This window comes from Ischnura elegans, chromosome 4 (assembly GCF_921293095.1).
Source record: "Ischnura elegans chromosome 4, ioIscEleg1.1, whole genome shotgun sequence".
Lineage (NCBI taxonomy): Eukaryota > Metazoa > Arthropoda > Insecta > Odonata > Coenagrionidae > Ischnura > Ischnura elegans.
In genome coordinates, this window is record NC_060249.1 from 65800237 (window position 1) to 65816689 (window position 16453).

At 40.4% G+C, this 16453-nt stretch overlaps 1 protein-coding gene across 30 annotated transcripts in view; it reads right to left on the bottom strand.

The window, feature by feature from the left end:
- Positions 1 to 16453, bottom strand: part of LOC124157624 (CUGBP Elav-like family member 2) — a 1414326-nt gene that overhangs the window by 421015 nt on the left and 976858 nt on the right. For all 30 annotated transcript variants that reach the window (XM_046532526.1, XM_046532525.1, XM_046532505.1 and 27 more), the window contains one exon: positions 14383 to 14465. In XM_046532526.1, the coding sequence (XP_046388482.1) occupies positions 14383 to 14465 (83 nt within the window). The remainder of the gene's footprint in view (positions 1 to 14382; positions 14466 to 16453) is intronic.

Here is a 16453-nt window from a genome sequence, read left to right on the forward strand (position 1 = left end):
CGTGCAACTACCCTGAATAGAGTTTTACCACCTCAGCATTTGTTTTATTCTTTCCACACCCCGCAATGAGTGCAGCACAGGTCGACTCGCCGGAAGCACTTAAACCGGAACCCCGCCTCCCTTTCACACCCCCTCAAAAAGCGGTGGAAACATTAACAACCAACCCAAGTGTTGCCCCCCGAATGACTCACCAATTTACCCACTGTCGCTCAATACTAGTGATGACTCGATTCCATTTTTTTCCGATTCCAATTCCGATTCTTTCGAATCGATTCCCGATTCCGATTCCATCGATTCTTATTCATACTAACTGGTTGGATATCGATTTGTAAGTATCATTGCTGTCATTAAAATTTCTGAATCGAATGGAATAAAATAAAAAAGACAATTAAGTGGCCCAAAAAGTTTATCTAATAAAAATAGCGAATAAGTGAAATATTTCTAAGTCTGCCACGAGAACGGCGGTGAAATATACAGGGTGTTTGTAAAAGACCTCCCTAGTCTTCACTGTAAATTTAATGGGGAAATTAATGAATAATTAAATGAATGAGTACATATTATGAAAGAGAATTGCTTCAAGTTTTGAGAGTAAATGAATCAAACACCACAAGCTAAAACAGTGGGTGTCACCTGGTATAGATTCTACTGAGGAGTTCTTTCTCAAACACCCTGCATATGAATTTCCATAATATATATTCCCCTGGACCGTGAATCGAACCACGGACTTTCTTATTTCCGGGCCAATGAGCAGACCACTACGCTACCCAGGTTCCTGAATTCCTATGAGAATTGTATCAAGGCTCACGGAAGTAGATGTCGTGGGCTGTATAATAATATCCTCAATTTTAATAAAATAATAAACACTTTAACTGTTTCAAACATAAATTGCTCACTTAGTAATGTAGGAAAAGGAACGACGAAGTGCTGGACATAGTTGGCGAGGAGAGGCAGCTTTTAGATGAGGTACGGAGGAGACAGAAAGTATGGATGGAGCGAATACTTAGCGGGGAGGGGATGTTGAAAATGGTGTTAGAGGGTAGAATGTTAGGGAAACGAGGGAGGGTAAGGTAAGAATAGTATTTTTAGATAGATTGAAAGAGAGTAGGCGTTACAGTGAATTGAAGAAGGTAGCGCTGGAAGGAAAGGGAGGCTCCCAGATCACTTCTTTAGTACTCCATGGAAACCTACCTTAATCGGCAGAATACTGTAATAATAATAAATAATGTATAGCGCACAATGACTCAGGTGTGTGGCGGCATTTATGCCCCTAGGTTATAGTCTATTTTCAAAATATTGATCTTCCTGCAATCGACGGAATCGTAATCGACTCAAGGCGATCGATTCTCGATTCCGATTCCGTGAGTGAGAATCGGAGAAATCATGAATCGACTCATCCCTACTCAAAACCACTCGGACGATTAGCGTCCGAAACCGCGCGCCTCGCTCAATGTCCGATTGGCGAGCGAAACACGGCGGGGACCGCAGAAAAAGTCGAAGAGCGGCGAAGCAGCCGAGGTGAAGAAGGACGGCAACGTGACGAGGATTATGTAGCGGGGAGGAGCGCGGCATGTAAAGGCCAAAATGAGAGCGCGTTTACATCGGTGCCATTTGTCACGGGGATGCGGCGCCCGGTGCATTTAATTAAAGGTTCCAACGAGCACCATTCATTCGTGTTCAGCGGGGAAAGGGGTCGCGCGGTGCAGCACTCGGCACGGGGTTCGAACTTCATTGGAAGAAATAAACGGGAGGGGGGGGGGAAGAGTCGGAGCGGAAATTGGTTTCTAAACGAATTTTAAACTGCAGGGTACAGTCAATAATTCTTTTCGTGGGAGCATCACTTTAGCCAACACCGCTATTAGCTTGGCTTGCATGTGAACTGGCAGCTCGATACTAATACCCGATGGCTTTTTGCTTTTGTTGGTGGGTAACACACTATAAAAATGTTTAAATTTCCCACAGGTAGTTATGTATGATAAAATAGTTACCAGAGAATTTATGCTTTCACATGAGATATATTACATAAAAACAATTTTTTACAATTCATAATCTTCTCAAACGATTCTATCATATGTCCTCCCTTCATCCAATTGTATTATCCGATATAATTTCTTCCTGCCTAAAGAACATTTACATGACTCGTGACAGATATTGTTTGGATAATCATGGAAGAATACACATCGAAACAAATATTCCATTGTAAAGAATAACCTCCGCAGTTATTTCAACTATCGAGTATAAAAAAATTACTAGGAAAGTCACCCTTCCTTCTTTTGTAACACAAGGTAAAGAGGAGCCTGGCGTAAGTATTAACGTATATACGAAGGTTAATACATACTTGCGTACCCAGGAATTAACCTATGCCATGCTCCTCTCAGTAATAAACGGAAAGGTGCACAGGCCACCAAAGATAAATTTCCCAGCTACATTTATCAAAGCGATGAAGTAAAATAGCCTAGACACAACAATCAAGCAGAATCAAGTTCTCTCTGAAATATATAAGCAATTGATGGTATTTTGCATCGAGTCTACAAAAAACACTAAATACGGCAGTAATCCGATCCCTTAATGGGTTTCTCTAAAGTAATAACATGACTCTCAAAGGTTTGGTGAAAACGAAGTTTTAAGGCACAGTATCTGGAAAAAGCAGAAACGACGACAAAACAGAAAAAAAATCATTATCTTCGTTGAAGGAGAAGAGAAGAGACCATTTGCTGAAAGCAGGGAGTTAGACAATCCCAGCGGGGGCTCTCTCTCTCTCTCTCTCTCTTAAAGGAAAGCAAATGCAAAGGAACGGGGAGTGTTTTTTTTTCACGCAGAAAAAATTACAGAGCCCGCTTCACGTCACACCTTGTTATCCGTTCCTTCTGTAAGATGGCGCGCCGAGCACACAGGGGGTTCATATTAATGGAGGCGCGAGATGACGCTGTACCCTGCCAGGGGTCGAGGGCGTCAAGGGCCATCAAAGGCGAAATTAGATGGGCAATGTTGGGATAGAGAGGAAGGGAGCGTGGTTGGGAGGGAACGGAGGGAAAAATGGGAGGTTTGGCAAATGGAAAGGGAGAGTAGTGAGCGAACACAAAATCTAAAATATACTTGGGAAAACTGGAGAGGGCTAGGATGTGATTGAGGAAAAGGGAACTAGGAGCTTAGAGTTTTCTCGGGGAGGAAAGACCGACGGTGACGAACATCCAAAACAAAAATAACTAGCAAAATGTTAATATTGAAAAAGGTACTATTTACCTATTCGAGTTATCTTTTTATCAGTCCTTACTTATTATCGAGGAAACATTTATATAACTGATAACTTCAGGTTTAAATATGTGAAACCTTTCCATTATGGAAAATAAAAGTTTAAAATTTGTAAGACTCACTTGCAATTCAAATAGACATGACCAGGGTTTCATAACCTGAAAATTTAGCTAAGTTATGAAAACCGAGTCGCGCCCATTAAAATGTGAATGTGAACCTACAAAATTTTATTCTTTTATTTTCTATGAAAAATATTTAGTTCGAATTTGATAACTCGGTTACCAAATTAGTAAAAAAAAGGCCACTTATAAGGAGAATGAATTTCTGGTTTGGAAATTTCTCTTGCTGAAGTTCTTTTTTCGATTTTGAAAAGCATAGAGACTAGTTCTTCGTTAGGTATTCAATGGATCATTTATAAATTTTTATATTATGTTCAATTCAGGTTACATGCCTCAGGCATCATAGTAGAAAATCACAATTAATTCATATCTCATATATAAGTCTACATTCGGACGCACAAAGATGAGATTGAAATACGGAACTTACGATGTTTACACTTGTTTGTGCATCTATGGTTATAAGTATACTCATATCAACACGTAATGAAACTTTGATCTGCGTTCATAGTGACATAGTGACCCTAATCACTTAAAAGTGAACGAAAGTGTTCACTATCGAAGTTGTTCCAAACTAAAAAAAAAACTTTTAAGTTTTCCTCGTGATTAATTTTTTTGTCTTTCCACACAACCGATTCCTAGATACGCCACCGACGAGACAAGACGGACATGTACGAGGTTGAAGAAGAGAAAAGGTTTCCGGTAATAGGAGGGCAGGGTAGAAGAACACGGAGGTGATCGCGGTGAGGGGAGCGGTGGTGGAGGGAGGGAGGAAGTGGAACTAACCCGTGTGCCTGGAAGAGACGGCAGCAAATTACGGAAAATATATGTGAGGAGGGGCGAAGGTGAAAAAAGATGAAAAGCGGGAGACGAAAGGAAGTGGGTGCAGAGAGAGAGGGAATGGAGGGTGAATGGGAGCGGGTGGGGAAGGCGCCGCACGCGGGTGGAGGAGCAAGGGCGGTGCGGCACATAACAGGAGCGAAGGCTGGATGAAGAAGGGGGAAGAAGCGCAGACGGAAAGGTGTCGGAAGGAAGCGCAAAGAGGGTGCGGCGAATTGGATGCCACCGCGTGATGGATAGGAAAGAATTGGGTGTGCCTTCAATCATCAAAGTAGATAGATATGTTACGCAGTGCAAACCTAGGCCCCAACCTCAGAGCGAGGTTAGCGAAGATGGATAAATGATTCAAGGTTTCCGGGTGAATTGAATGCAAAAACGTTTCCCTGCCTACGCATTCGGCGATGTTAAATAATAACGCCTACGCGGCCTAACCCTATAAATCCAAAGAATCCTAATACAGCAAAGAAGGCATCGCACTGAAGCCTAATTGAGCAGTGAGAATACGCCTACCAGATGAAGAAGAGGTAGTAAGAGCGATTTTTATTTACAGCACACGTAGTCAAGATTTACAAATCCGAAGGCACACGGCCCATTTAAAACCACGTGGGAATTTTAAATTCAGTGAATTCCATAGAAAGCACTTTTTTATTGGTGGCAGTGAGTTTATTTCGAGCGCTAATTTTATTTCTATAGAATTTAGAACACACGTTGCAGGAAAAATCACACAGTGATTCAAACCGAAGGCTGGCCGATATAGATGAGAGTTGAGCTCATCCTGGACAAATTTACACATTCATGGTACATGGGCCAGTTACTTTCGCGGTACCACCTTGCTCCACGAGGACTTTAGCTTGGGGGCGCTCAAGTCTTCATTCGGGTTTTGAACCCACGATTCTTCGAACAGTAGCCCAACACTCTACATACTGTGCCAAAATGCTTCCGTTGGATAAATATTGAGCAATCGTTTAAAACTGCTTTTCGGGCTTTCTTTTAAAAACCTTTTCTAGCGTCCAAGAGAACATTAGTATTTTTCCGAGGTCGCGAGAATCAATGTCTGCTAACGTGCAGCCTAGTCTATTCACCTTGTTTTCATCGATCTGAGTCTAAACATGGACTGATTGATGCTGGCCAAAAGACAGACGCACAATAAAGCGTATTGCGTGTGCTAATGAGTCACTGAGGCTGATGATCGAAGAAGGAAGACGAAAGTGAGGGTAGAATCGAATGGAAAAGCAACTCAAAATAATGAGTGAAAGAGAGTACTAAAGGAATGTGGAAAAAGATGGATGGCTACTCGACCATAATAGATGCAGGGGGGTCACTGGAGAAGGGTCCACCTCCTTCTCGGCTGTATGACTCGAGCATTTGTTAATCAGGCAGAAAGGAAGAAGGGGGGTTCTGACGCAGGGACAGGGGGTCTCGCTTTACCCTACCGCCAAATGAAGAGTGATGGATGCATCGTCACGAGAGCTTGCGACGCGAAGCGGAAGGAGATACGCCAAGGGAGGCGCCCGGATATCGCGGTTGGTGGTACATATCTTGAAAGATGCCACGGGAAAGACGCGAAACAAAAGGATACGAAAATGTCTCATAATACAAGTCCAAATCGGTGCCTATATTGCAAGGTAGGTATATACGTTAAATTGTCTAATTACGGATAAAATACTGTCTGGATGATATTAGAGTGATATTACATCCAATCTATGACGCATGCTTTAATTTAAAAACATAAAATATCATTATCTCTCTTATATTTCCTCAAAATTCTGAAAAATCTATTTAGAGATCATTTATGAACTTGACCATATAACCTTAAGATATCAGGAGAAACTTTGTCATGACAATGAAGCAATATTTACTGTAATAACTATTTTAATAAACCTTTGGAACAAAATATATTTTCTGGCTACTCTGATCCTTTCTGGCTATGCTGGCCTCGGTGGTTCCGGGGGAAAGTCCCCGACTGCTAACCTAGAGGTCACGGATTCGAATCCCGCCGCGGTGGTTTGATTACCATCTGTTGCATGAATGTATGTAATCGTCAATCAAGTTCAATGTAAGAGAGGGCTATCTAGTCCTAAATTCGCTTGTGAAATAAAGAGGACACGAGCATGGTGCGCCCGCTCCCAGCGGGCTTCTCCCGCTCTTTTCAATGCAGGGCCACAGAGGGATAGGCGCGTTTCTTATTTTAAAATGTAGAAAAAAAGGCAGGGTCTTATGTACAAATTTAATTGGAATGTTCATGTACAAATGAGGTCAGAGGACCTCTTTAAACACAACATTGTGAGTAATTACACCTATCCTCTGTTAAACGCACATGATGACTCATACTTACGTATCAATAGGAGACTTGAATGTGGAATCAGCTGAATTTTGATAAAAGTTATTTAAAGAATGCGAGATATTGTTGCAAATGAACAAATGTATCAGTTTGTGCGCCGTTAACGTCAGGAATATTTACAGTTTTTTTTTAAATTATTTAAAAACCAATTTTAGGAAACAGCAATATTTAGGAAGTAAGATATGCCGTCGCGTGTTTTGTGATAAATTCTGTGCATTTTGGTACCTCATTTGTAGAGTATGGATGCGTATAAGTTGAGAAAAAGTTATCTATACAGTAGGAATAATATGGAAGATTATCCATAAGAGCATTTTTTAGGTGTTCAGAAAAGCATGCAAATCCTGTGATAACCATTAATAAAACCTCACTGCCCAGAGCATGCATCATTAATGAAGCATACCTTGGGTAGGGCTAAAAAGCATGATGTGGCAGGAAGAAGGCTGGGACGAGAAGGCGAGCAATGTGAAAGAAACCCGAGTGGACACAGAATGGCCCTCCGACTCCGGCGGATGGCGCCGAAACTCGATTACACAATTTAAAACTTTTCCACCATTCGTCCGGATTAGCGCTCTCTCGTCGGAGGCATGGGGGGTGGGGGGGTGAGGCTGACTCGTGTGGGCGAGGAACGCTGCCTTCAAAACATCCGCTCACATCGGCCGAAACATCAATCCCACCCCTCCTCGCCCTTTCGCCACGTCTCGAGCTGAATGCCCTCGTTGGGAGACCTTCTCTTCAACTCGGAAGTAATGCCCGTCGCCCAGTGATACACTCGTGAAAAACTTTGCGGAGGGAAGAGTGGCGGAGGCTGAGGTGGCGGCGTTGGGGAAAAGACTGGTGGAGATTGGGCCGAGAGGGACATTTTGGGCAACTCCTTGGAGCGTTTTTGGGAGAGTTTTCTCGGCAAAGTAACCCTGAGAGTGGACGCGCCATGAAGTGACTCCTACACCACTTTAATTAGGACCGGAACAAGAAAACACTTCGAATTGGAAGAGCGAGAAAGTAAGTGGCGGTGGTAGTGGTAATACCTCTTGACCAAGGGTAAAATATAGAGTGAAATTGAAAATGAAATAATTTCTTGGTTAACTTTTATGGGTTCATAGGAAAGCAAGTAATAAATAAGGTTTTTTTACTCAAGTCCAAGATGAAAAGAGACATTGATGGTGCTGATTGTATTTCATTCCTCGTACGGATTAGCTTGAAACTTGGTATTGGCAATGGCTTCTAATCTCCAGTTAGTCTGATTAACCAAAGCTCAATATTTATGTACTACTTTATTTACTTGGAACCTCATATGTTGTTGGGTAGTACGAAACGCAATGTGGCAACGCTAAAATGACACATTTTTTCAAGTAACCATAAAAAACCTGGCATATCAAATTCACTATAGACGGCAAAACGGATGAAATTTGGTTATACATGGCAATATTATCGTCGTATGAGTTTTTTTATGACTACAAATTTGAATTTTTATTGATGTAATAGATAATGTCAGAATCAATAACTGATTTACTTTCATCACTGAAGGAGGGAAATTAAAAAGGAAAGAACAAAGTAAACTTATTATATACTTAAATATTTTTCCCATTATTTAGCCTAATACATCAACTTGATGAAAATGATGATTTTGATTGACGACTATTATAGGCAACTGCTATTCATAATACCCTTAAAATATGATAAAAAAGTACGATGAAACTAAAAAACTAAAAAATAAATGCTTTGTTCAAAAGCAAGAAAAGAAGAATGGAATGAATGTTCGTCCAAATCAGACGGTGAGATATTTCAAAATTTTCCCTTATTTCAACAGAAGTGGATTTACGGCAAATTTCAAGATAATCCGTGCGAGAAATGAAATACAATCAGCTAAATCGATACCTACATTCATCATGGGCTTAAATGCGATAAAAACCACATTCACAATTTGTTTTCCCACGAATCCATAAAAGGTTACTAAGCAATTATTTAATTTTAAATCTCATTTTATATTTTACCCTTTGTCAAGACGAAAAGAAAGAAAGGTAAATTTATATTACTTACAAATATTAATATTGAAGGCTTATATTCGAGATCCTAAACCGTGCACGGCAATATTCTTAAGCCATTTGCTTGCATTATCACACGAAATAACATTGTTTTTACGGTACCACGCAAAAGAGGACAATCAATTTTCCAATTAAAATATGTGCTTGATGTAAATGAACATTTCCGAGAGGTTACTACCATTTCCAACAGTTATTTAATCTCACACAGCAAAAAACTGAAAGGTAATCATAATTTAACGGCTCTACGTGTTTTCCATTTTAAGTGAACATTATGATTTAGTATTCATGTCGAATGGCTTATCCCCAGGTCACGCAAATACTCTTCCAATGAAAGAGGCGAAGGATAGAAAGGGTAAACCATTTATATTAAGTTTCAAGGACTGGGCTTCATAAACGTTTTAGGCCATTAGAGAATTTTGTCATCAAAATGTGAATTGGACTAATAAACCCGGGTTTTAAAAACGTAGCTCATATACTATGTAGTTTCATAATTTATAATCAATTATTCCGCAATTTAAGTACGAAGTTGATGACAGAGCATTCTTGATTGAAACATAGTGAACTATACGCAAAACGAGCCCATTAAAAAGTAATTATCGTTTGGAGGTGTACGATGGTTATTGAGAGGGTATATCTGTAGGCATGATAATCTCAGGTAAGAGCCGAAGTTAAATTTATGGCGCTATTATTTCGACAATATTATGCTAGCTGGGGAATAAAAAAAAGTATTACAAATTTCAATTATCACTCTTACTTTAACGAGCTTTGACTCGGCGAAAATTTTTTACCATGACAATTAATAAAGGCACTTAGAGTCTCCTAATAATGGAACCAATGTTGGAATTACCTTTAATGAATGCATCTGTATTTATCACATGAAATAGAAAATTAACTCCATTAAGAAAAACTTCTGGGTCAAGTAAAATATATCTATCAGATCATCAGAACAGGCAACTGTTAACGCAAAAAATATTTAAATACCTCCAAAAACTTGGAAAAGTGCACAGAGTTTAGTAGTTGATGAAAGATAAATGACCAAACATTAAAAAAATAAACTAATTGTTAGCAGCTAAAAATCGCCGTATAATTGATGTGCAGTTAGAGTAAGCCTTGCGTTAAACACATATGTTACGGTAAAAGTCACTTACAGCAGTCCATAATGATAACGCTTGTTTGGATAGAAGTGAAGAAAAACTCCACGAATTTTCTCGCGAGCGAAGGAAAGGCTTGGAGGTTGGGGAGAGGGCGGAGAAAACTATTTAGCCCTCCAAATGTGCACGGGCGTTGAAATCAAACAGTTTAGCGACAACGCCACGCAAGCCGTTCGTGGCACCCAAGTCGGCGTGGGCCATTCATCAGTCACCGCGATCGATTCAAAACAAGCCGTTACTCGATTAGAGGACGGGAGCCAAAAGTAGTTGGGGGGAAGGTGAGTTAAGGCTCGGATTCAAACGGGCGACAGCGCCGGCTGAATGCCGCCGAGAGCCGTGGGGGCGTTGGAGGACGAAGGGAGGAAAAGCTAGGGATGCAAGACTCGCAAAAAATTACGCTCTAGGGAAGCAGATGAAGAAAAACAAGTCAGCAATTGGAGCTGAAATACGTAAGCCGAAGTACAATTTGAGCACCAAATGCATCACAAAGTCGTTAGAAACCATTAAGTGGGTCACAATGATGGAAAAATCACCATAAATAGTTAAACATCGGGAAATCTGTTGGTTAAGGATTTTATTGCCAGCTTAGATAATTTTATTCCATTAAATAATTACTTATAATTTATTTAATGGAAATGGAATGGAATTTACTTAAATAATTATAATTTAAGGTTCGTAAACCAATGAAATATTTTAACTGCCTCTACTTTTTCATATGAAAGTTGCTCCTACTAAAACGGAAAAGATAAAAATTTTTATACTAAAGGACTTTTCACATCCTCTTTTATGCAATACCATAAACAGTGATTATCAGGAAAATTTAGCGAATTCATTCATAATCGTTCCCACGCAATGTATTTTACTATTACCTTTGCAAAATCTCTTCGTGTGTGATGATCAACAGCTAATGAATCATTCACAGCCAAAAACTCACGATAGAAGGTAAAAAAATATCTAGCTTAACTTTCATTAAGTTATTTTTTGATCAAATAAAAAATCAATAATGGCACCATTGCCTATTTCAAATGGGAGTTGGGATGGAGGGAGGGAATTACTAGTTTCTAGACTTGCGAAAAAGTTCCTAGCTAGGTCATCAGATATAGAAAATTCAGAAGCACATTCAGCGGTAATACCAGCCTCCCGATAAATCCAAACTCGAACTTTATTCATTGAATTTCTTCGTAAAAACTCTTGAGCTTCCAAACCACACTAAGTAGGGGAAATATTGCAACTTTTAGATGAAAAATATTCCGCCAAACAGTTTTTAATTATTCGGTGAATGATAAATATTAAATAATTTTTTGAACTGACCACTTCTTTTGACATACTTATTTTATATTTCACTTGGGCAGGCAATTTTTTTGATTATTTGCCAAATCAGCAAGAACTAAACAAAATATGGGTGTATACAAATAATAATAGATTCCTTCATCAATTCCTTTCACAATATATTTTGCCATTAACTCGCTACGCGAACGGAAGTTATTAAAGCATATACATAAAGAGTAAGAGGGTATGGTTATACCATATATTAAGTAAATAATAGCATTTTAACAATGAAATTCACGATAAAATTACAACGGAATATATGTAATAGCATATATGGTATTATGTAAGAATGGAGGGGCCGGAAAGAGGAAAGGCCGGAGTACTGGGCTAGGAAAAAGTTCCACGTTAGGGCACCAAGTGGAGAAAAACAAGTCAGCACATAACAGCGGAAATACGGTCCTCGTCCGATAGTGGGAGGAGAAGCTCGGGAACGCAGATGCAGGTGCCATGATGTGAGTGGGGGGGAGGGAGGTAGGGGGTGAGCTGCAGTTGAAGGAACAGTGCACGCTGGCAAGTAAACGGACAGGGTAGCTATGGCCTCGAAACGAATTTCCGCATTGCGATTCCATAACAACATTGCATTAATTTCATATCGTTGCCGTGATTACTTCAAATACCATCATACCACATTTTACGTCGCCAGATAACATAATTATTAATGCCATCACAAATTGCATTGGAAGCGCCATGAATTTTCAATATCAAAAATGTTTCCTGTGATTGAAGATACAAAATTTCGTTAAATATAAATGAAATAATACCTGTAACGGTGTTATCTACTTTTGATGGAAAGCGTGATACAATATATAGATAATTAATATCACTTAGAATAATGAAATGGAGAGTAAAATGAATGAAGTTAATTCTCCTGATTGAACTAGCACAAAGATAAAAATACGCAGTCATTTGCACATTTTCAGCTCTTTCGCTCATTTGTAGTATTCATCAAGTTAAGGTAAAATTACACACAATATCTTTGGCAATATTATCTCTATAACCAATGAATAGTAGGTATATTTAACTAGGACGTATACTTGTTAACATCTCATCAGATAATAACTTTGGGGTAAAATAGTACCTTCAATATTTTAGTGCTCATAGCGCGGTTACTAACAAAGAACGATCAGAATTAACGTGCTACGAAGGTACACAATATTGACACTAAACAGATGCCGAGTAATAAGCGGCCATTGCCACACTTGACATTCGAGTTCGGAATGGACTGTCACAAGTTTCGACCTGAGCTTGAGGGGGAGGAAGACTTCGGCGGAATAAAGACTCGAGTGACTGAAATTTGGGGGCGGGTATGAGGAGTACGGGGGTAACACGGACCTTGGAACTGCCTGGAAGTTGGAATAAATCAGACGAAATAAATATAACGACCTCCCGCGTGGGACCGTGAATGAAGTTGGGGAACGAAGTTAACTAGCCGACGAGTGGGGCGTTCGGCGGAAAGGAAGTGAAAGTTGACGCTGGTGGGTGAGAGTCGCCCAAGTTGCCGCAGCACATAAAGCGGGCGCGGCGAAACCTCCCGCACCCCTTCCCCAAACTTTGGACTTTTTATGGCGGCGGAAATTTTAATATGTGACGAGGGTGTGGGGCCATTAAGGGGATTGTTTTATTAATTCCACCGCGGGAAAAGGCTCGCCGAGGAGGAAGAGAGGAGTCGAACCGGACGATTTTTACACCTCGAAGCGAAAGCGCGAGCTAATTACGAGGCATAATAGAGAGGAGGAACGGGGGAAACTTGGGAAACAGGGCCGTAAACAAAATCAAGCGAGAGGGAAAGAGAAGGAGTGGTCTGTTTTTGAAAGTGTCGAAAACCAAGTCCCTCTCTCGTTAAAAGAAAAAGAAGTAATCAAACTGAGTAGATGCGAGGAAAACTTTCCTTCTTCCTTCCGTCAATCTTACCAGAGTTTTCCGGCGAAAGAAAGACGTTCATCTAAGGACTCTTTTTACGGAACACAGCTCGAATTAATTAAGATAGTCCCTCTGCACGCGTCCCCTGGGGCGTTGACTAGTTCACCTCTACGAATGGAACTCCGAAGTAAATATCTCCCGGTAAAGTACAACCGATAAACGAGAGGTTACCTCCAATAGTTCTCCTTTAACAATCGCCACGCCTCTCAAGGGACTATGGCGGAGGAAATGAAGTAACCAGCGAAGTAACAACTCCATCGCTAATCGAGTGAAGCACTTCAAGTCTCAGAGAGATAGAGAGGGCGCTGGGTGTGGAAAACAGCCTTATAATTAACTTGGATAATTTTCTAATTAAAAGCTAATGATTGCAATTTTGATGGTAATCCTACGCTGAGAGACCGCGGTGGGTGGAATTTGAAGCCTTTTAGAGCTCAGAAATTTAACACCTTGCCGAAAAGTTGGCAGGCACAAACACGGTTGGAGAAGAAGGGAGCATTCTAAAAGGAGACAACGTTTGAACTAGAGGAAAAGATGCCTTGCCTTTACAATTCAGCGGCTGATTTCCATTAAAATCAGAGTAATCTCGTATTTATCAGGCTGCTAAACCGTACCGCGAAATGGACCTGAAACCGTACCGTGTGTAAAACTAAAGCATTTTCCACCGGACGCTATCATTAGCAATAATTAAAATTAAAAAAATACAGGATACCCAAATGAAACTCGATATCCCTGCGACGAATTTGAAAAGTTACACGTTAAGGAAGGTCCATTACGTCTAAAAAATCCCAATTACATAAGCACCTACTTTTCGCATGTTTTTCATAAAGTTTTGCTTTCATTGAGGGTACCTATTGATGGTACAAAATTAAATGACTTTAAATAGTGAAATAAACGTGACCAAAATTTTGGAATTTAATTCTCTTTTTAAAACTTATGCTGCTTCAAGCTTTACGAGCCAATCGTAGCGCAATTTTTATTTAACCAACACACTTTAAATAGAGGTACAGAAATTGCTTACTAAAAACACAGCACCTAAATAGGCGAAGAGTTAACTTTTCTTCTTATAATGATTTTTATGGTACAACGAACGTAACATCAGCGTGTTGACCTAGCTAAAGATTTTATTTTTTGTTGTACTTAATATTCTTTCTGTGCTAGTACTAGCACTTCTAAAGCCCTTTTATAAATTCTGACTATCAAATGCAATTATCAGAGAATACCTCAAAGTTATTACATTTTTTTTAATCGGAATTTTGTGAAGAAGGATATATTTTGGAATTTTTATGAAACCGGTATTTCCTTCCTTTCTCGGTGGAACCTGCTCAACAGTGATTGTTCTTTAACCTCCTGCTATTTAAGAAACAAAGAGGAAGAAAAAGCTTATGAGTACTTACCCCTCCCAAAGTCTTGATATTGTGCAATGCATTTTGTGCTTCAAGGGCTGCCTTTCTCGTGTAGTAGGTGACGAAACAGCAACCTGAAAAATTAATAACGAAAGCATTAAAAAACGAATAAAATATACCCTTAAAATGTTAATTATTTTTCTCGCGTAACACTACAGTCCCGAAATTTATTATGGACGCATGCCAAGTAAAAATTAAAAACTGAATATTGTACACATGAATGATATTTTTCGTGAAAAATAAATTTAAATGTTGTTTGGCAATAAGCGAAATAATGTGGAATAAAAAAAAGTAATGCGCAAAATAATATGGGATACCATATTTGATAATTATGCGTTACAGTCTGAAAATCATCATTAATGCAATAACTATGCAGAATAAAAACAAGAAGAAACAATATTTTAATAATAAAAAAAAAACATGAAAGAAATGGCTGCGTGTCCATCCATTATGAATCATCAGAAATTGCACTGAGTGATGCTGTTTTTCCTCTCACATAAAAAAACATAGGGAATATCGAGAGAAATACTACTTATATCTCCCGGAATGAACATTTTAGACCTCAGTTTTCACAAAAAAACGTCGAATAACCGCCCATTTCTAAAAAACAAGGGAAATAAATCCGGATGCCGATGGATCGAGGCACACGAAAACAACACGTGCGCACCGACTGAAATTACGGAAAGACCACGAGGAAAAACGGAAAGTGCTCGCACGGACACAAAAGCGCCCGGAAGCATTGCTCCCTTCCCGGAATGCAGCAATTAGCGGATCAAAATCCGCCGCCCATTGTGCAAAGGTCAACTCTCCGAATGAGAGCGAGGGGGAGGACGTGATGATCGAAAACGGACGAACACCTTTCGAACGCTCGTCATGCGAAGAGGTTCCCGGAAAGGGAGGAGAGGAAACGTGGCTGCTCGATAGTGGGACCCACACTGTATAAAAAAAATAATACACCATTCAAATCCACGAAGGGAGAAGAACACGGCTCAGAAAATTAACTTTAAGGCGACATGCGGTAAAAACGGCAGGGGAGCGAAAATATAAAAAAAGAACCGAACGTATAAAAATTAATGTTCGCAGCGGGGGTAGAAAAAATTGGACAAAACATCAACCTTAATCCTCACTCTCGTGAAATACTCTTGGGTAGACGCCACGCAAGGAGAAGGCCGGGGAAGGAGAGAGAGAGGATAGGGAGGCAGAATAGGGAGGGGAAAAAAGGTTAATAACGTTGCCACATTTTCGAAACTCAATTATCGCTAATTGAAGCTAAAACCCTGGAGGCCTATGGGGTCGGGTCGGGAGGTAGAGGGGAGAAGGAGAGGGAGTAATGAGGAGTGGGGGTTGAGGGAGTGGGGGTGACCGGGGCAAGGGGAGGGTCGCGAAGGGTACTGTGGGTAGGTGGTAAGTATGTCTGTCCGGAGAGGCTACGGTCAGGGAGAGGGAGGTGGGTGGGGGTAAGGGATACACGAGTGAATGGGGGAGGTGGGAAATATTCTCAGACGGAGGGGCGGGAGTCGACCTCGTTGGAGATTAAGGGGGTGGTGGGGGGGGGGGGGAGGGGGGCGAGGTCCACGTGGTACGTGAGCATGCGGATGGGACGAGGGATATTTGCCGGCAAAAGTAAACTGTTGGTTGTCGTCGGTTTCCGAGTGGGGTTCCAACGATACGAGGGGAGCGAGGTGAATCAAAGAAAACACACGCGGGAGGATTCCGACGAGTGGGGGAACGGATGCTGAGCGGGAAAAAAGGTAATTCTCTGGAATCATCCGGTGATTATTTAATATTCTTCATCGCGGATTTTTTCGGCCCGCAAAGATCCTCGAGTAGTTTATTTTCTTCTCTCGTATCTAATTCCAATCCTCCCAAATGTCGCTTAAAACTCTTCTCAAATGTAAAATTTATTTATTTGATGTAAAAGTTGACTAAGACCTTCTCCCAAAAAATTTCAAGATGAAAACGTAAGTTTTAACAGATAAACTTCATTGCGAAATAGAAAAATCAGGACCATTCGAGAATGCTGTGCCTGATAAAGAATTGCAAACAGGCAAGAAGGATGCGC